Source organism: Orcinus orca, chromosome 8 (genome assembly GCF_937001465.1).
Source record: "Orcinus orca chromosome 8, mOrcOrc1.1, whole genome shotgun sequence".
NCBI lineage: Eukaryota > Metazoa > Chordata > Mammalia > Artiodactyla > Delphinidae > Orcinus > Orcinus orca.
In genome coordinates this window covers 103,857,486-103,877,704 of record NC_064566.1, presented here as the reverse complement: position 1 = coordinate 103,877,704, position 20,219 = coordinate 103,857,486, and the positions used below count along the sequence as shown (strand labels likewise).

The 20,219-nt window shown below is 50.9% G+C and overlaps 1 protein-coding gene across 2 annotated transcripts in view; it reads right to left on the bottom strand.

Annotated features, from left to right (window-relative positions):
* The window catches only part of FLI1 (Fli-1 proto-oncogene, ETS transcription factor), a 111,920-nt gene that overhangs the window by 74,042 nt on the left and 17,659 nt on the right, over positions 1-20,219 (bottom strand). Inside the window, exon 1 of one of the 2 annotated variants that reach the window (XM_049713604.1) lies at positions 4,485-4,668. The exons of the other annotated variant lie outside the window; for it this stretch is intronic. Within the exon in view, the coding sequence (XP_049569561.1) occupies positions 4,485-4,508 (24 nt within the window). The 5' untranslated portion in view covers positions 4,509-4,668. Of the gene's footprint in view, positions 1-4,484; positions 4,669-20,219 lie in introns of those variants that run through there. 2 annotated transcript variants of the gene reach the window in all.

Here is a 20,219-nt window from a genome sequence, read left to right as displayed (position 1 = left end):
GACGCCCCTCGGAATTCTAGTCCTATTAGTTTTTCTCCAAGTGTGGTTCCTGGATTTGCTGCCTCAAAATCACTTGAGGTGTTGATTAAAAAGGAAGCTTGCCGGGACCGTTCTAGATGGAGTGAATCAGCCTTTATTTATCAGCATTTATTATTCTGCCCAAGTGGGTCTCAGGCAGAATCAAATTTAGGTTAGGTGCTCATTGAAAAAAGATGTTCACCATCACGTATTTTTGGAAAACACTGCAGAAGGTATTGCCCCTCTCCTTCCCTTAGAGATTCATGATCTATATCAGCGTGCGCAAGGTTCTGATAAGTCCTGAAACACAGGTAAGGTTCTGATAAGTCCTGAGACCTAGGCTTCTGTATGTGTGTATAAGCCAGTACTTCCCACACTAATTTGAACACAGAATCCTGTTTGCATAAAGCACCTGTGAACATCTCGCAGACTCACTCCCTCCCTCCCAGCAATGAGGTGCCCTAATAGGACTTTTATCACAAGTCATCGGCGGACCCTACCTCCTTGCGTCTAATTTTTCCCCTCTTTTCCGGCCATAAACCACCTCCACTATTGGGAGAAGGAGGCATGGTTCCCTCGGTAAAGACAAATGCACTTGAACTCAAGAGAGCAATCATTTCGGGCTTCCCTGGTGGCGCAGTGGTTGGGAATCTGCCTGCCGATGCGGGGGACACGGGTTCGGGCCCTGGTCTGGGGACATCCCACATGCCGTGGAGCAACTGTGCCCGTACGCCACAACTGATGAGCCTGTGCTCTAGAGCCCGTGCTCCGCAACGGGAGAAGCCACCGCAATGAGAAGCCCGCGCACCGCAACGAACTAGCCACAACTAGAGAAACCCTACACACAGCAATGAAGACCCAACGCAGCCAAAATAGATACCTAAAATAAATAAATAGAAAAAAATTGAGATGAACTAGTTATAAAAAAAAAAAGAGAGAGAGCAATCATTTCTCTTTTTTTGGTAAGTAGTTGCTTCTTAGAATCATAACTTGCTTTGGTTTTGTGTTGAAAAAGCAGTGATGCATGGTCCTTCCTTCCATGGTCCTTCTTTGTCATTTACATGTAAATATCCTATCTTCAGAGGGCCTTGCTGTGACTCCTCAGACTAACTTACATCCAGCCTTGAGTTATTTCTCTCTACCCTTCTGTCATCACAGGAACCACATTTAGAATTTAACACTCATTTGTGCAAAAGTGGGATTAAGGTCTCTCCCCCACTACACAGAACTCTTTGAAGGCAGAATCGCTGGTCTAGTCTGTTTACTCCTGCACCCAGGCCTTAGCACCAAGCCCGGCAGACAGTAAGCATTCAGTATTTACTTGTTGCCTTGGTAAATTCCAGCGTTTTAATTTAGCAATTCATGGAGAACATGTCAGGCGAAGTGATTGAGAGCTACAGTGATTCTGTCTGCACAACAAAACTTCCTGAAAAGCTTTTAAATAAATGCCAGGTTCCACCCCAGACCTCCTGCATGAGGAGGGGGGCCAGTGCCCAGGAGTGAGGTGGCAATCGCTGGCCTAGGAGATGGAGAACGGTGGGTCCTGGTGAATCCTTTGCCGGTCTCTTCTCCTGACTTGCTCTAGGTTTGGGGCAGGTCTCTGCATTTTTGGTGCCCTGCTTAGTAAAGGGGGAGTCTTGTCGGCAGCTCCAAAATGACACTGTGAGATGTCTACTCAAGCATTTGGAATCCTAAGCTGAAAGGCCACTCTGCGAGTCCAATCATGGCTGCCGTTCCTGGCATTGTGGGTTTCTAGCACGTGGCTGTGACCCTTGGGTTTCGCCAAATGATTTTTAATACAACCTCACTAAGGACGTTTTTACTGAAGCTGCCCCTTTAACAGAACAGGGGCCGCTCCATCTGTTACCACCCTTTCTTACTTGACCTCTCGTTCTGTGGTGCAGGAGTTACACAAGCAGACCGTTAGACACGAATGTTGGCTGCTGGCTTTTTGGTGTTTTTCGCATTGACATCAATCTGCAGCGAGGCAGTCGGTAACGGGGAGGATGGGAGTGCACCTCGCAGACACCCACAGACACCCCAAGTCAGGTCTTGGGGGCTCCCTGCCGCTGGGCAGCTCTGAGCAGTGCTGAGCTGGTCCACCCGGGCAGTCGGCAGTACAGGAAGCAGAGGGCACGGCTAATGTACATGTCACCGTGTGGCTTATGGCCACGGCCTCACCCCACCTTTGCTGTGCGAGCTGCAGAGCAACAGGAAACGGCCGCGGTATATATATAGCCACATTGTGTTTATCCAAAGGTGCTGTTTTGCACAGATTCTTGTGCGCTTTTTCACCGGGAGAGGACATGGCATTCGCCTTTTCCTCGGGGCCTCCTAGGTGCTTGTAAAAGTAATTGCTCCACCTGAGAAGGAAGAGGGGCATTTCGCCTCTTTGGTTTCTTCATTTTCAAGGTGAACAGACCCATGCATTTTCTTTTCCAGAGGATTTCCGGATCCATTCAGCTGAGGCTCAGAAAGGGTGGGAAACAGCAGTGGAAAAATGCAGGATTTCCAGGAGCCTCTAAACACAGCCCATCTGGGAAAATCATTCATTCCACAGATTGAAACTCACTAATTAGGCTTTGTTTCCTCCCCATCACAGCCTCCTGGCAAATAACTAAGCACACCCCTTTGTGGTGTGTTCATCACACAGCCTTGGTCTAGTCCACAGAATCCTAGCAGAGGCAGGGCTGACAGGGTAGTCGTGGTGTCAAGACCTGGGGGGTCCCCTCTGATCTCACACAAGAGCAGCCAAAGGGAAGGAGAAAGACCTCTCAGCCCAGGTCCGTCCTCTGAGCAGAGCCCCCTTCAGCGCTCTGGAAGTGGCTTCCTGGGAGTACCAGCTTATTTATCAACCATCTGGACTGAAATGCACGTTCTTGAGCTGGGCCATGGGTTTAGCAGCAGAGGTCCGCCCTTCACCATGTTCCTCTCCCCGCTGAATGAACACGGGACGAGTATCGGGACAGTGGAGCTATTGAAACACTGGTCCCGTGAAGCATGGATGGAAATGCTTTGGTCTAAAATGTGCACCGGGGGACCTTGGGCAAGTTAGGAAACCTCTCTGAGACCAGGTTTTCATCTGTAAAATGGGGATCACGAGGCGGTGAGAGAGGATGGGTGAAGTTTTCAGCATGGGACCCATACAACCAAAGACATACACGGCAGGCAGAATGGAGGCGGTGAGAACAGAAATCAAAATGGGACTTCAGAGCGGGAGGAATACTGCAGCGTACAAACCCTGATTTCAAGTTCTTCAACGTTTCTAGGACCCACAACTTCTTGCTCTGAGTCAGTTGGCTCAGCCAACACAGATAAACTCTGTGTTGGGAGATGAGAACAGCTTGGGAGGTCAGGTGTGGTTCAGTATAGCATCGCAGAGCTCTCCCTAGCAGCGTGCCACTCAGTAAAGGGGGTTCCTGAAAGTCTTGGTTCTTTCTACTCTGAAAAGTCGTTGAAGTTACAGATGCATTTTGAAAAACTAGGCATCCCTTTAGCACAAGGATTCTGGAGAACAGTTTACAAGTTTTCCCCATCTCACAGTCCCCCAGCCGACGCTGGGACGTGCTTTCCAAGCAGGTTCAAAAGAAGCCAGCTCAAGAAGCAGAAGTGAATGCCTCTCGTTTCCATCCTTTAAAAAATGGTGGGAGGTATGTGTGTCTCCTTTGCATGCTTTCTCCTCGGTGCATGGAGGCAAAGTGAGTAAAAGACCTGAGCTGGATGCAGTCGGGGTTCCTACTTAGTGGGCCTGCATCTCTCATGGAAAGCCCCAGATCCCTCAAGCCTCCCCCAGTTCTTTTCCCACCTCTTTAATCGTCCTGAGTCCTGAACCATTGTTCAGTCTCATTACTGAAAGTCAAGCACACGGTGGCAGGGGCCAAGGCCTATGGCTGTGTGTGCCTGAGATTAAGACTTTTATCTGATCTTTGACAACTTGCAGAGGAAATCCTGTTCCAAAACCCGGACCCCTGAGTGAAAGGTTGCCAGCGGTTCCTCCCACCCACCTGCGAGATGAATCAGGACACCTGAAATGCGAACATGGGCTCATTGTTTATAAATATAATAAGCTCACTTCCTGTCGCTCTATTAATCCCTCCCCCTACCTCTTTTCTTTTAAACACGGAGCCTAACAAGGTCTCTTGGCAAAGGCTGGCCGAGCGTCCTTCGTGTCCTCATGCACACCGGGTCACGGAGTGAGATGCCAGTGCAAGGCAGATGCTCCCTGCATGACACTACGAGGCTGCCCATCTCTAGCGCCTTAGGATTCACACAGGAGCCCAGCCACCTCCTCGTGGACCGAGACAGGCACCGGTAGCTCTGCCATCACCGTGGAGCCCAACGAGGAATAAGAGAACCCCAGGCAGAAGGCGTGGCTCTGGTGGTTGGAGTACAGGTTCGGGGAGTCGTAGGTTTTTCCCTCAGCCCACCCCCCAGCTAGGGTGCTAATGGACTGTGGTTAGTCTTACATGGTTTATTGCATCCCTCAGCATGGTGTAGGTGAAGCAGGCACACCAGGTATTCAGGTAAAGTTGGTGATGCCCCCTGGGGTATACGGGGAGTGGAAACAAGATACTTCCGGTAACTGACGGAAGGAATCCCAAGACGGAATTTGCTGGGGCGTCTGCCCCGATTCTGCTCCTTTTCCCACCACTCCTATCACTTCCTTTACTGCAAACAGAAGCAGATCTGCTCATCAGCTAGTCCACGAATCTGCCCAGGGCTGTGCTGGGTGCCTGCGGGGAACACACAAGAAAGAGGAGGCTTCCCCGAGGGAGTTCACACCTGCAGGGGCCACAGGAATGAAGGAAGAAATGGTTGAGGAAAACACGGGCAAGACAGGGAGGTCTGGGTGTAGACCTGCCCCAGCTGAGGGGGTTGACCCCATCCATTCCCTCACCTGGCAGCAGGTAGGCACACAGACCATCCCTAAGCCACTTCCAGCTCTGGCGTCCCGGGAACCTGTGCCGGCTGCCGCCGGATAATTCACAGAGGACGAAGTCAGACACTGTGGCCACTCCGCAAAGGACATGAAGCCTCATCAGCTCCCTGAGTGGCCACTGCAGCTCAGGGAGCGCGAAGCAGGGGGGACATTAGCTCCCAGAACAAGGGTGGTGACTCTGGGGCCTGCACCTGCTGACCCCTCTTAAAGCAGAGCTGAAGGCCTCCTGGAGAGAGCACTTGTTTTGTTTTGTTCTGTTTTAGCTTGTGAGGAAAACGAACTTGCTAGTCAGGATGGAAGTGGCCTGAGGGGAAGTTGGTCCTGGGAGGGAAACTTTACTTCTACCCACTGGAGGACAGAGGAGACGGCAGGGATACCACTCTCCCCCTTCAACGCCTCACCCTCTGCTTAACAAACAAGAAGCAAAGCCAGGCCGGCCCGGGGGACGGGCACCCTTCCCAGCACCTGGATGGGGACGCAGGAGGCATGGATGCTGGAGCGGGTTCCCATCGGGAGACCTCACCGCGCGTGTCTCTTCCCAGCCCCAGGTTCAGTGTCACTGCTGGCAGCTTGAAGGCGGCCACGGTGGGAGTGTTGACACCACGGAAACAGGTTACACACCCTGGAGAGCTGGTTGTTAAACATTTATCAGCACACGTGGGTGCGTGCGCCTGCTTCTCCATCAGACGGGACTTGAACCCTTGCCCCGGGGCCTCTGGCTGCAACAGGCCAGCGTTTGAAGCTGATGTGTCGGCCCTGTTCACACTCACTGCTGTGGACCCAGCACTCAGATTGACTCAAAGCTTGGCTAACTTAATCCCACCGAAAGGCTGACACAGGGCTGACCTGCTGAGATGAGCGTGAGTCCAATTGCTTACACTCTCTCCCTTGGGGACTTCAAGCAGTTTTCTGTGGCTGCCTTTCTAATCTGTAAGCTATACAATCGACACGACGGGTCACTATTGATTTAAGAGCTGCTCTTTGCCAGGTACAGGACCAAGCACTTTGCGTAAGTCATTTCACTGCATCTCATTCTCACCATAGCCGTACGAAATAATCCCCTCATTTTATAGTTCGGGAAGGTGTGGCTTGCGAGGTTCCCTGGCTTTTCAGTGGCAGAGCTAAGATGTGAACTCAGACGGCTGATGCTAAAATGTGCTCCTTCCAAAGTCTACGTTCTTGCCACTACATAGCAGGGCTCTTGTCAATAAATCATTCTTCCTGCCCTGAAAATATACGCAAATGATACTAACTCTAGGTGGAACCACCAAGCGTGGCCCAGCTCCCAGGGCCACCAGGCAAGCAGCGTTCGCCCTTCCCAAACCAGCCCCCTCCCCCCACAGGACACACTTCCTCTTCTCCCTCCTCTACCCAGGCCGTTGTCCCTCCCCTCCTTCAACCTCTACTCAGAACTTACTTCCTCCTTGAAGCCTTCTGTCATTAACCCCACCCAGCGTTGATCACTTCACCAATTTCGCTTCTCCTCAAATACTGATACACTTAGCCTAGATTTCTTTGGCCTTGTTTTACAGCTGGAGTCCACCGGGCTCTTCTGCACTGAGCTGTGCTTTGCCCCCTGTCTTTTGTCTTTTCCCACAGGGCCTGGCAATGAGTGTGGTCCACGGGGGCCTCTCGGGGTTGGCCTCGGTGGTCTCTGTGTGTGGGTCTACGGATGGCCTGCTCTTGCTGTCCGTAGCACATCTCCCAGTGATCTGGCCAAAGGATGCGAGCACCCCCTTCATTCTGGCCAAAGATGATACTGGTGTGGCGTTTGGGCGGGAGGTCAGAAGAAGTAGCCCAGATCAGTCAATGTCACTCAGGAGCTCCCCTGTCCAGCCTAAACATTCAGTGAAACTTCTGAGGACTACTCTTTCCAATCTTGGGCCAGAAAAGGACTTGATTCTCTCTGAAACGGTCTTAGGATTTCCTGTCAGGTCCTTCCTACACCTTTACCTTGAGTGGTAGGTTGAAACTAGCAACTAGGGTAGGAGTTTGGGGCTGGGTATGGGGAGGTACCTTTCTGTTTAATCAGGGTGTTCCAAAAGGTGTGAACACATAGGTGAGTGTGAGTGGGTGTTAGCTGGGGACGATGGGACTGAGACAGGCCTTAGGACACACGTACAGGCGCTTCAAAAGCTTCTGAGTGGACTTAGGGTAGAAGCCGGGCCTCAGGTCTCCTGGCGGAAGATGCCAGTAACGTGGTGGTGACAGCTGGTCTGATTTGCATTTGGGAAGCCAGACTGTTTCAGACAGCTCATCCGAAGCAGACAGCCATTCTTGAGAGCCTCCCTGGCCGGTTAAGACTCTGCCCTCCTCCAGAGGCCTCTCCTGCCTTGTCCCTGCCTCCCCCGGGCCCTGGACACATTACAGTTCCTGCCACTGTGAAGACCCAGCCGTGACCCTCACGCTCTGTGCTCCTGACACGTGAGCAGGCTCTCCTCCCGCACGGCCTGCCGCTTTTAGACTGGCACACAGTTTTCACAAGACGGGTTTTTGTGGTTTGGGTTTTTTCCTTCATAAGTTTGCAGCTGCTAGTTTTGAAACCACCAGCCCTGAGGCAACTCAGTCAAAAAGAGAGCAAGAAGAGAAAAGAAAGAAAAGGAGAGAGAACACAGAAAGGGAGGACAAGTTGTCTTGCTATAAACCATGCACTACACGCACAAGGTCTGTGCAGCAGTCTCGGCCTTGCTTGGCCAGCTCTGCAGGCTTCTGTTGGGGACAGGCTCTTGGGGGGTCCGTGGGCAGGGTGGATTTGAGGAAGTGGGCCCTGGATCCCCGGCTCCTGGCTGCCTGTGGTCACAGGTGAGTTGTGACACGCCAAGACTTTCGGTTATGATCCGAAGGGGACCTGCCAGCTCCCTGGCTCTGCTCAAAGGTGCGTGCATGTAGGGACAGCGAGGTGTGCAGGGTGGGATGAGAAGGGGGAGGAGGGGGGAGACACAGGAAGACCCTGATTGAGTTTCCCAGTCCAATTCAGGCCCACCTAGTGGGTTCCTTTGCATAGGCAAACAGAAGGATTTAGCTGAACACACAGACTCCAGGCAAGAAGGAGAGCCAGAAATAAACAACTCCAGAAACAGCTATTCACGTTCAGGTCTCCCCCTCCCCCTCTCACATTCACGGGTGTTTGGGGCAGCTAATTATAGTCTTTATCTAAACCGAACACCTAGAGTCCCAGCCTCAAGTCACAGCCCTGGGGTGGGCGTGGAGGCCAGTCAGGGCACGGGGCTGTCAGGCTTATTCTGGGCGGCTTTGGGGCGTCCCCTCTTTGCTGGCAGTCCGACCTGAACCCCACAGTTCTCTGGGGGGCTGATAAAAGTGCTTTTGCTGGAGGGAAGAGGGAGAATCCTGGGGCTATTACCGAGGAAAGGAAATGGGAAATGGTTGGGCCTCGAAGTCAGGTCTGAGCAGGCAGGGACACATGGGGCTGCTGGGAATCTCTGCCTCCGTAGACCTGTGTCCCCTGTGGAACAACCTTGCATCTAAGTTATTTGCGCTCGTTTCTCCTCACCCTCTCCATCGCTCCTCTCCACAATTATTGGGGGTCCCTTGAAGGCTTGGAATATGTTTTCTTTGAGTGACCCATAAAGCTATCCAGCACAGCGAGTGAGTGTAGTAGGCGCTCTATAAATGCTTATTTAACAGAATTGAAGAGCATATTGCTGGTCATACTCTCTTACAAAAACATGTACTGAGGTTCTTGTTGTCTACAACATAAAATCCAAATTCTCTAGAGCCTGATATAAAAGTTACAGTTTTTAGGCGCAAGCCCTAGCTATGTTCCAGCTTCCCCACCAGCTCTGCCATGCATGCGGTGCTCTTACTGGCATTCTTTCCTCTGTTCTCGCTCCCTCTCCCTGGAATACCCTGCCAGGTAAATTCCAAGTCACTTAAAAAACCAACTCCAGGGCTTCCCTGGTGGCGCAGTGGTTGAGAGTCCGCCTGCCGATGCAGGGGACGCGGGTTCGTGCCCCGGTCCGGGAAGATCCCACATGCCGTGGAGCGGCTGGGCCCGTGAGCCATGGCCGCTGAGCCTGCACGTCCGGAGCCTGTGCTCCGCGACGGGAGAGGCCACAACGGTGAGAGGCCCACGTACCGCAAAAAAACAACAACAACAACAAAAAAAACTCCATCGTGAGCTGCCCTCTGCGAAGCCCAGCTCTTCCCAGCAGAGTTGGTTGTTTCTTCAGTTGGTCTCTTGTGACATTGAGTACATAGTATTGTGAAAGCACTTACCCTTCTTTAGAGTGAGTATTCAAGTCCGCCTGTGTCCATCGGGAGACTCTGAACTCAGCAAAGACAAGGATCACGACTTACGCATCATTGCATTCTCAATGCTGCAAGGTGCTTGGAAATAGCAGATGCTCAATAAATGTCTGACGATGAAATTAATGAAAGAAAGAATGGGCTCCATCCATCTATTCCTTGGAAACCCCAGCAGGGTCTTCCTGCACCTGTTCTCCTTCTTTCCTTCTCTTTCCCACATGTGGCCACCTCCTGGCGCTCAGCACACAGATGGCACCAGGGACACAATTCTTTGATTTCCACTTCTGAAGTGTCTCTATCCTTGTGCACAAGCTCCACAAATCATCCACAGCCGTTGCTGCTCACCACTGCTCACGGGCCGCCCATGTCTGTAAAGATGTTGATTCTGGCCCTTTATTACCCAATGGTATAGACTCCCGCGAAGATGAGCTTTTCTGAATCACAGCACACCTCCTCCAGGAAGCCCTCCCACACTAGTCCAAACCCACAGGGACTTTCCTTTTCTTCTGATCTGTTTTTGGCTTATCCGCTTATACTGCCCGATCCTTCCCTTTCACCGTTCCACTGTTATTTTGGACTTGCATGCAGTCGTCAACGGATATTTCTTTTCTCCCGATTCTTTGGAGAGTCCCCCCAGCACACTTCACAATACTTGACACACAATCAGAATACAAAATGAGCGACTGCGGTAGATGCTCCTCCGCTGACTTTGTGCCTTGACGTTCACGTTCCTCAGATGGTGGGTTTTCCCAAGGGAACTTTACGTGGTCCGACTAGCCCCTGGTCAGGCAATAGTAATCAGCAACATCTCAATGACTCTAAGTCCTGCGGTGGAAAAATTCTCCAATAATTGGCACGTTGCTGACTCACATAGTTGCGCTTTCCTGTGGAAGCCGTATTACTTAGTCCCTTGCTTCAAATACTGATAAACATTGTAGAATCTTCCCCAGCAGAGAGAGCTGTTCTCCCTGGACTTTGATCTGGTACGGCCCTGCAGAGTGTGCCGGGACCCCGAGGCCACAGGAAAGAGAGGGAATGCCCCATGGGAGGGCCACCTGTAGCCAAGTAGGTCAGGTGGTTTTCTGGAGTCTACACTCAACCAAGGTGTCTCCAGCCTGTTCTGTTCGTGGTCTGAACATCCCCCTCCTGTGCTCCCTTCTCTGGCTTGGGCCTCTCTGAAAAGCACCCCTTGACAACGTCTCCTGTTCTCTCCCTCCCCACACCCAGTCAGAATTTGCCAGGTTTGCCATAGTCAAAGGACCTTGCTAAGATCAGCTCAGACAGTCACGTCAATGAGTAAGTTGCATTTTGACATGAGCTTCCTGAGGCTCAGAGGAATCAGCTCATGGTGATCATTTCAGGCAGATGGGATACTGGGGAGGGAGACTTTTAGGGGATGGGTCGTTCAGAGCCGCCCAGCACAGCTACTGGGATGCTTGTATCTAGGGCCAGCTGTGGACAGGGGCAAGGTCCCCGCACCCCATCCCTGCCTCAAGATGACCAGGGAGTCTCTGACTTTAAGGTCACTTGGGGGGAGTTCAGTCTGGAAGGGTAGGAAAGGAGGTCTCCCCAATAGATACGTAGCCTGAGTCTTCTGGTTTGGAACTCAGGGTTTGGAAAGTCACCCGAATGCCTCATTCCCAAGTCCGACCTTCTAGAGAGTCTGGAGCTGGCAAGCTTCAGATCCATTTGCGTCAACATGTTGTTTGGTTAATGCAGCTGAGCATCTAAGCCCATTTTCTTAGAAACAGGAAATCCCAGTGTGCCAAGAGTAAACAGATCCCAGCCCCCAAAGTTCGAGTTCATTTAGGAACTCCCTGACCACAAGGGTCTGTGGGGCTGTGCGCTTGAGCCAATAACTGATCTTGCACAAAGAGATGGTGTCTCTGCAGCTCAGCGGCTGGAAGAGCTGTGCGCTCAGGAGAGGCTGTGCAGCCGGCTAAGGGCAGGCTCCCAGTGTGAACCCTAAGACAGAGGGGTATCAAGGGTCTTTTGTAACTTGGCAGGTGTCTCCCCTGAGACCCCCCCCCCCATTAACTCATCAACTCCAGTTGCTTCCCTTTATAATCTTTGTGTCTTCCATGAGAGCAGGGGTCTGGTCTCTTTTATCCTCCATCCTGTCGATACTGTCAGCACAGTTCCTGTAACAGGAGGCACTAAATACTTATTGGTAGGGCTTCCCTGGTGGCGCAGTGGTTGAGAGTCCGCCTGTCGATGCAGGGGACGCGGGTTCGTGCCCCGGTCCGGGAAGATCCCACATGCCGCGGAGCGGCTGGGCCCGTGAGCCATGGCCGCTGAGCCTGCGCGTCCGGAGCCTGTGCTCCACAACGGGAGAGGCCACAACAGTGAGAGGCCCACGTACCACACACAAAAATAATAATAATAAAAAAGTACTTATTGGTGGAATGGATGAATGATGGACAAAGCAGCACCAGCTGAGTCCAGGCTCTGACGAAGGGCTTGGCTGGCCCAGCTCTGCGAGGCACCATGCCTGGGCGAAGTGGCACAGCTGCTGGTGCTCCCTCACAGCCTCCCAGCACCCAGCCGGGGAGGACTGAGTCTCCGGAAGCTGCCGGAAGGTTCAAGCTCCTCAAGGCTGGCTGAGTGAGCTCAGGTTGGAGGAGAACGATCATTGGCTGGGTGGAGGGGGACAGGCAGGGGGGTGGCCAGAGGGCCTCCTGCTGCAGAGAGGTCCCGCTCCCTCACTAGACAAAGAGCCCTCAGAAAGCTACCTTCCCAGCCTCCAGCATACATGGAGCGGGCGGGGAGGGCCTGGCCTCTTTCTGACAAGCAGCCCGGCTAACCCTACTGCTGGGAGGGCAGAGGTGTGGCAGACAGCTGCCCCAGACGCGGAGTCGCTGAGCAGTCACGGCGGGGCCTGACGATGGAAGGAAAGAGGCAGCTCTTCTATTATTAGTGGCTGCTTTCCACGTATGTGTAAGTCAAACAGACTATGCAAAAAAAGAGGCCTCATGGTAGCAGGAAACTCAGAGTTGTGGGTGTCCTGGCGCTATCAGATCGGGCCCTGGGCTGGGCCAGCTTCCATCTGGGCGACGCAAGGAGCTGAGCCCAGGCCCTATTTTCTGACTCAAGGGGGATCCTGCGGCTGCTTAACATCCCATTTTCAGCATTTCACATGGGCTCATTTCTCAAGCCCATCAAGAATATGTTATTAAAATAAAAAGAAAGAAGTCTAGCCCTGTTACCAAATGCCATCCCAGGTCCAGAAGTTGGAGAGCAACAAGGTGACACATACTATCGAAAAGCCCAGCACTTAACATTTATGCATGGTTTAACTGTACATCCATTAGACACAGTGATCTACAGCAATACCTAAAGATACAGGGAAATGGCCATAATTTAATACGAAGAGAATAAAAGGAAATTACAAAACAATACGATTCTGGTTATATAAAAGCAAGACATGTGTGTCTATATATTTGTGTTAAAAAGACTGGAAGGGAAGGCACCAAATATTAATAGGTTGTCTTCTGGGTTGTTAGACTGGGAGTGCGCTTTGGTATTTTTCAATTGTGATTTTTCTGTATTTTCTAAATTTTATACAAAGATGATGTACTGCTTTGGAAATTATTGTTTTAAAAAATACATAAAAATAAGCAATACATTTCATGAGTAAAAGAAAAATGTAAGCCAAAAAACAGAGAAGGAAAGAAGTAGCAGCCTATGCAGCGTAGACTTGCTAAGGCAGCTGATTGGTCAGCGTTGGGTGGATTTAACGCACTTTACCTTCCTGTCCCTGACTCGCTCTCGCTCTCCCCTCCTTTCTCACCCCTACCCAGCTCTGCTCCTTCCAGCCAATGCCTGGGCAGGGCTCCGACAGCACCTTGCTCTCCTACTGCACCTGCCTGCCTGACACTCCTGTTAGCTTGTTCCAGGAAACAAGAGGCCCCAGAAGCAAACGCACATGTGATGAAGCTAACTCAGCTTCCAAAGTCCAGAGCAAGTCTCACTTGTTACTCCAAACTGCCTGAGATCTTTCCAGGCCCTCAGAGCTCTCATGCATTTTGCATCCAGAGCCATCAGTGCCTGGGTGTGGAGGGACACTGGACAGTGAATGAGGCAGACCTCAGTGACCTCCAAATGCCACATCTATCAGAAGCTGGCTGCCTTAGACCCCTGGGGGAACTTATTCCGGGTATAAATAAATAATACATAGACACACAGGCACACATACCTCTATTTGGTATACGTGTACACGTAGACATGTATGTACCATACAGCCATATATGCACACATCATACACAAATATGTGAGCAAAGAGGAGAGAACTTGAGCGTGCAGGTTTGCACGCACGCGTGCACACACACACACAATTTTGTCCTCACAACGTTATGAAATGGTATATTTTCTTCATCAAACTGATGAGGAAACCAAGTGTCTAAGAGGTTAAGTCACACAGCCGGAAGTGGCAGGGCTAGAAGTTGAACACAGTCCTGTGTCTCCCGATCCCAGACCCTTCAGCAGAGAGCCTTTTCCCCTCCTCTATCGCCATCCTGGCAGGCTGCTGTGGTCCCAGTGAGCCCGAAAGCTCCATAATTACTGGGTTGGACTTGGCCTCCAGAATAACCATGACAAAATTTGTGGAAATGTTCACAACAGCTCTTTACTTCCAGGTTCTGAGATCAGAAACGGAAGTTTCAAAATACCGAAAGTTCGTTTATGTTGAACATACTGCTTGGGTTAAAAGCAGGAAGTCCAAGAAAGCCTGATCTCATGAGATTTTTCAGCCCAATTTGGATCCACATCTGCACTGCTGGATTTTCCACTGAGTCCAACTTCAGCTGCTCTGCCGCTTCTCCCATTTCACTGACTCTCCACCTATGGGGGGCACAGATAAATAACACAGTCTGTGGCTATGAACTAAGAGTTATCCAGCGATTGGCCAGTGGCAAGGTGGTGAGCTGGGACAGGCAGTAGAGGGGAGCAACTGAAATTTGAAAAATCTGCACGTTTCTTTCTGTAAATTTTTTTAAAAGCCAAACTAAAACAAACAAAAGCTCTAAACAATAAGTCATCCAAATAATGGCGGCTGTGCTTGTTTCCAGGTGCAGGAAACAAGTGGAGAGGAATCCTGCCACCTACTCCTTCCCGCAGACCTGGACCTGGCCTCGCCACGGGTCAGACCCCAGCCGGGGTGGGAGAGGACGGGAAGGTGGTGGGCTCAGCAGCGGGTCTGGGTCACCAGCTTTGGGGAAGCCTCAGGAGATGGGGAGAATCGTTTCTGTATCCCAACTAGTTGACGGCAGGAGCTGGGATTAGAACCCGGGTGGAGGGCTTCAGGCTGCCTCTCTTTCCAGCTATACTAGCTGCCCTGGCCACCTCTCAGCATTCGAATGAGTGAACAGCATCACAGAGTTTTTAAGTGACAGAGGACAAAGGGAACATTAGCTGTTATAGTATTTATATAGTGGGTGGTTATCGCAGCTGATGCTATTTTTAATTGGAGTCCCCTTCCATTCCAGAGTCTCCTGGGGATGCCAGTATCTCTGAGACTTCCCTGCTGGAGGGTTCAGAGGCTCCCAGGGACACCTACCCTCACCACCCCCACACCACTTTAGATGCCCCCAGGGCAACATCTGGAGGACTTCTGCAGAGCAAGAATCCTCAGTGCCGTGTGGTCTGGCCTCCTCTCCTCTCCTCTCCTCACGGACTGGCGCACACTCTCTTGAAGTGCAATTTTGAATCAGCCACACCCAACTGAAGGAGAGGGGCAGACCCCACCTTAGAGCCACCCACTTCACCCCATTTTCAGTTTGAGGAGCTCAGGCACACGTGGGTCCCTGCCTCGCCTTGTGAATCTGTGCAAACTGGGTCCAGAGGAGGGGCAGGGTAGCAAATGTAGCCACTGTGTGGCCTTGAGTGAATCACTGAACATCTCTGGGCCTCAGTTTCCTCCTCATAAAATGCTAAGTGCAATATCCATCTCGTGGGTGGGTGTGGGCCCAATAAAGTCCCCAGGGCACACGTGGGCGTGGGCACTTCCTGCCTGCCCTGCGGTCCAACCCCACCCTTTGGGGTAAACCCTGGGGGCCTAAGTGTGTTGGAAGCAGCCCTTCTGTGCTCTAGAACTGCCAGAATCTGGAAGCAGAAGGCCTCCAATCTGCAGTGCACTTTCTTTTTTTTTTTTTTTTTTTTTTTGCGGTACGCGGGCCTCTCACTGTTGTGGCCTCTCCCGCTGCGGAGCACAGGCTCTGGACGCGCAGGCTCAGCGGCCATGGCTCACGGGCCCAGCTGCTCTACGGCACGTGGGATCCTCCTGGACCGGGGCACGAACCCGTGTCCCCTGCATTGGCAGGCGGACGCTCAACCACTGCGCCACCAGGGAAGCCCTGCAGTGCACTTTTTAGGGGGAGGAATTTCCTACGCTTAGCAATCATTAAATGCCACCTTAGAGCACAACCTTAATAAACCTGCTTTACTACTAGAGAGGGCCTTGTGGGCATCGCCTCTCTCCTTACACAGGTCCTGCTCTGTTTCGCTGGCCACGTAGCAGGTGCACATCCTTCGCTGGGTACCCTGGCTTGGGGTGCACTTGAAGCAGGATGAAGAGGGTTAGCTTCCCCATCACTGGAAGCTGCAGGAGGAGGACACAGGGCCTTTCATGTGGCAGGAGCGCGCACTCTCCCCAGAGCAGTTTGTGCCCCAGAAGTCAGGCTGGTGGGCAGAGGCCGCGGCCTCTGCTGCTTCCTCCCCACCTTGGAAAATTACACAGAGTGCCACTCTGCCCACTGGCTGCCAGGAGATGCCCTGCTGCTTTCCAAAACGATCCCACCTCCTTAGAATCAAAAACAACAATGTGCCTGCAGTGACCAGCTTGCCCTGTCCTCTTCCCTGCCCTGGAAAAAGTACAGCATCTGTAAACAAGTCATTAGATTCGAGATCCTACCCAATTTAGACCTTTGTCTCAGTTTTCTCCAGAGTAAACTCGTGGTCACACCCACCCAAACCAAGCAAAGCCCAGAAGGAATGCAGAGTCCTGCGGCCAGGCTAACCACAGCTGACCCCGCCGTGTCGGGGCTCGGCGCACTCCCGGGGGCTGGGAGAGGACAGCAGGGAGGAGAGAGCACTGGGATCCACCAGGGCAAGAGCCGTGCGCTCCGACGTGCCAGTGGCTGAGAGCTTGGTCTCTGGGTTCAATTCCCCAAAGCAGTGTTCATTTTGCAAATGCCTCCCCAAACTATCAAAACCCAAAAGTCTACCTCCTTTGAAGTCTGGAAAGAAAACCCCCTCAGATCAGCTTCTTTTTTATTCCTGTACTTCCCGTACAGGCAAGCTTCTAGAAAACAGAGGTTGGAGAAAATGAAAGTCAATGCCAAATACTAACCAGACAGAAGAATAACTGCTTTTCCCCACAGCCCTCCACCCCCAGCTCTGGCATTACGGGCTGGGGAACTGGGCCCCTCTCCTGCCGCTGTAGATCTGTTTATTCTGCACTCCATAAAGGGAAACCAGGCCCTTTGCTGACATTTTGGCTTGGAGGGGGTGGGGAGAGACGGAGGTCCAGAATTTAAACTCAAAACCAGATCAACTTCTCTAAATCTCCTGGTGCTTTTTCTGCAATTCCTCAATGGGCCACATTGTACGATTCAGGCTTTTAACCCTCCCAGCCCGTGCGCCCCCGTCACTAACAGTCTGGCTCTGGACTTCGATGAATGCCATAAACCGCAGTGACCCCTTCTTGACTTCCCACCCCGTCGGGGCTCCCTGATCTCACTGCACCCCTAGCTTCTCTCTGCCTCTCCTGCCCGCCGACATGTGCCCCAAACCTTGCTCTCCTGAGTGGACGGGGCGGGGGGTGGGGGTGGGGGGCGGGGGGGCTTCCTTTGAACAATGAAACAGGGAATTTCCTTTGTCCTGGAAATGTTCCACTTGTCATCCACGTTATCCTTATCAGCAGACCACAGTGCAGTGAGCAAAGGCCCCTGCGTGCTCGGGCCCCGGGGGGTATCATTGCAAAATGTTTTCTTCGCTTTTTCCTCTGCCTTGAATTCAAAGCCTGACCTTTACGGGTGGAATTCAATCAGGTCATCGCTCAGATTCCCCAGTGGGGAAATAAAAGTAGCACAGGCAAAGTCTATTGTTTCCATTTCAAGAAGGTAGAAATGTTGTCTTCTCCCTAGAGCATCCAACTAAATGAGGTGGGATGGGGGACAGAGGAGGTAATAAAAGGACCCTTAAAACTGGTTTAAGGTCTTGGTAATAAAACGTAGCCTAGATCCTCCCATTCTCTCTCCATTTACACAATCTGTTCTCATCAAACGTGACTGACACCTCAACTTCGGTCCTTCAGGGCTGGCTTTCACTGGTTTTAATGCAATTCATTTGTATTTGGACAAGTTTGAAAAAGATTTTTTTTTCCCGCTTTAAACAACAGGAGAGCAATACAGGCGCACCTTGTTTACTGACCTTCGTAGATGCTGCATTTTTACAAATTGAAGGCTTGTGGCAACGCTGCATCAGGCGTGTCTGTCAGAGCAGCTCATACCAAAGCCAGCAAGCACGGCTTCCAGAGCTCTGTGTGCCCAAGAGCTGCCTCACTCTGCCAGTCAGGAGGTCCACCAAGCTGAGGACAGGTCCATCCCAAACGCGACTGAAGTCTTCAAAGATGGAAGTAAGCTTTCTGGACTCTTCCTGCCCTTGACCTTTCTGGATGCGCTGCATATTCAACGCGTGCCAACCGATGCAAAGGTACTCTATGTGCTCAAACACTAGTCTGATCGCGTCTTTGAAACTTTGAAAGTTACTGTCCTCTCACGATGTTCATTATTCCACTTTACTTGCCTTCACTGAAGAAAATGGCTTAGGGACCCACAGACAATGCCTAGAGGGACTACAGTCAGAGTCACAGGTTTGTGACACTCCATTTAGCAGAGCTGTAGGAAAACTGCATTTCACTCATTCACTCATTCAGCAAACACTTCTCGAAGGCCTGCTCTCCTCCATGCCTACCCCAGCTTACCACTCAGCGTTCAGCCCAAATGTCACTTCCTTGGGGAAGCCTGAAACCTCTGAGACCAGGTTAGGTCCCCATAGTATACTCTCCTGAAGCATCTTCTACTTCCATTTTCACCGAGCTCTTTGCACTTATAACTGGCTCAATATCTCTTTCACTACAATTTCTGTCACAGCAAAAGCCTTGCCTGTCTTTTTTTTTTTTTTTTTACCACCGTATCCCAGCGCCTGGCACACAGAAGGTGCTCAATAAACGCACAAATATGTGTTAGGTGCTAAGGTGTCAAAGGCGAACTGGTAGAGTGCCTGCCCTCAAGGAGCTGACAGCAAACCACAGAAACCCACACTTTGATGCTCGCCACAATGTACCAGGAGTGACAGAATTGTCATGGTCACAGAATCGTATTCTACGCACACTTCCTCCCCTTTTTCCAGATGCAATCTGAAAAGAACAAAGGTGGAAGATTTCAAACTGCAGAGAGATCTTTCTGCAAATGCATAAGCCCTAGAAATATGGGACTAATGACGGATTTTATACGTAATCAGCATGAGGTGATCAAAGACTCGAACTGGGCATTCACAGGGGCCTGAGGGTTGATCCATATTTTCTCCTTTCTGGAGGGCAAGTGTGAGCGAGAAGCAGGACCACAATGGCTCATCACCCCTAAAACCATCATGGAGAGTTAGACCGCAGGGACCTTTGCCCTATTTCCTCTGTGGCATCTGTCCATCTTGATTTTAAACAATTCAACTCAGAAATGTGTGCCACTGATTCAGTGATATACATAGGATGGACCTTCCCAGTGACGTCCAACTGAAGACTTCCAAAGCAAAAGCCACCAAAGCTCTGCTCGTTAGAGAGGCCTTAGGAAGGAGGTCAGATCTCCCCAGAGAAGGACTGGGTGTTTATTCCTCACGGGCATTCCAAAGCCACAGCAGGTAGACCACGTCATACGTTTGATTGTCCACGGGTGAGGGCCAGGAAGGAAGGAGAGAAATTGCTCCATGCCTTGGACATGTCAAGCACACGGGTCTCAGTGACTTAGAGCACCACAAAGCAATGCAAGCCCAGGGAACACTCACTGGAGGGAAACAGGTTCAAAGTCACCACTCTAGCTACTTGTTTGCTAAGTAAGTTGCTTTGCTCACCTTTATACTTAAGGAGAAATCTACCTACAAGGAATTATAAGGATCTTGAAACTAGAAAAGCCAAGTCTCTGTTAATAGCATGGAATCCTCTGTAATAGGAAATCATATATTCACGGCAGGACAAAGCATTAGAGCTGAAAACGACCTTAAAAACAGTTGAGCACAACGCCAGTATTCTACAAATGAGGAAACTGAAATCACCATGCTGTAGAGGATTCCCTCTGGCTGAGGTCATTTTCAATGAAAAGGGCTACAGGAAAAGCCCACACCTTTCTTTGACAAGCCCAGCATATGTTTAATCATAATTTGTGAATATCCCTGTGGCAGATTCCAAGTGCACCCATTTTACAAATGGGAAAAGAAAGCATTATATTCTTAAAGGTCAGTGTAGAATTGGTAATGAAGCCGAGAGACTAGATGGTTACCTTAGTTCCAGCTCCAGGCCAGCACTGGTAGTACCTGGGTAACGCTGGACATCCACCCTTCATCTGTTTTTGCTTTAATATCAGTCATAAGAGTCAGTGGAAGTGTTAGTCTCCATGTGGACCACACATTGCTGACTCAGATAAAAATAATCCACATAAATATACCTTCCAACTGAATGCAGATTTTAAGACGTTTTTGACCTGAAATATATAGACTTTTATTGTCTAATACGGGAGCCACTAGCCACTTGTGGCTATTTAAATGTAGAATAACTAAGAGGAAATAGAATGAAATTAAAAATTTAGTTCCTCTTTGCACCAGCCACATTTCAAGTGCCCAGCAGCTGCTTGAATAGCTAGGCTAGCGGCTACATATTAGACGGCACAGAACAGGACATTTCCACCTTTGCAGAAAGTTCTATTGGACAGCCCAGATAATGACAGTTTTC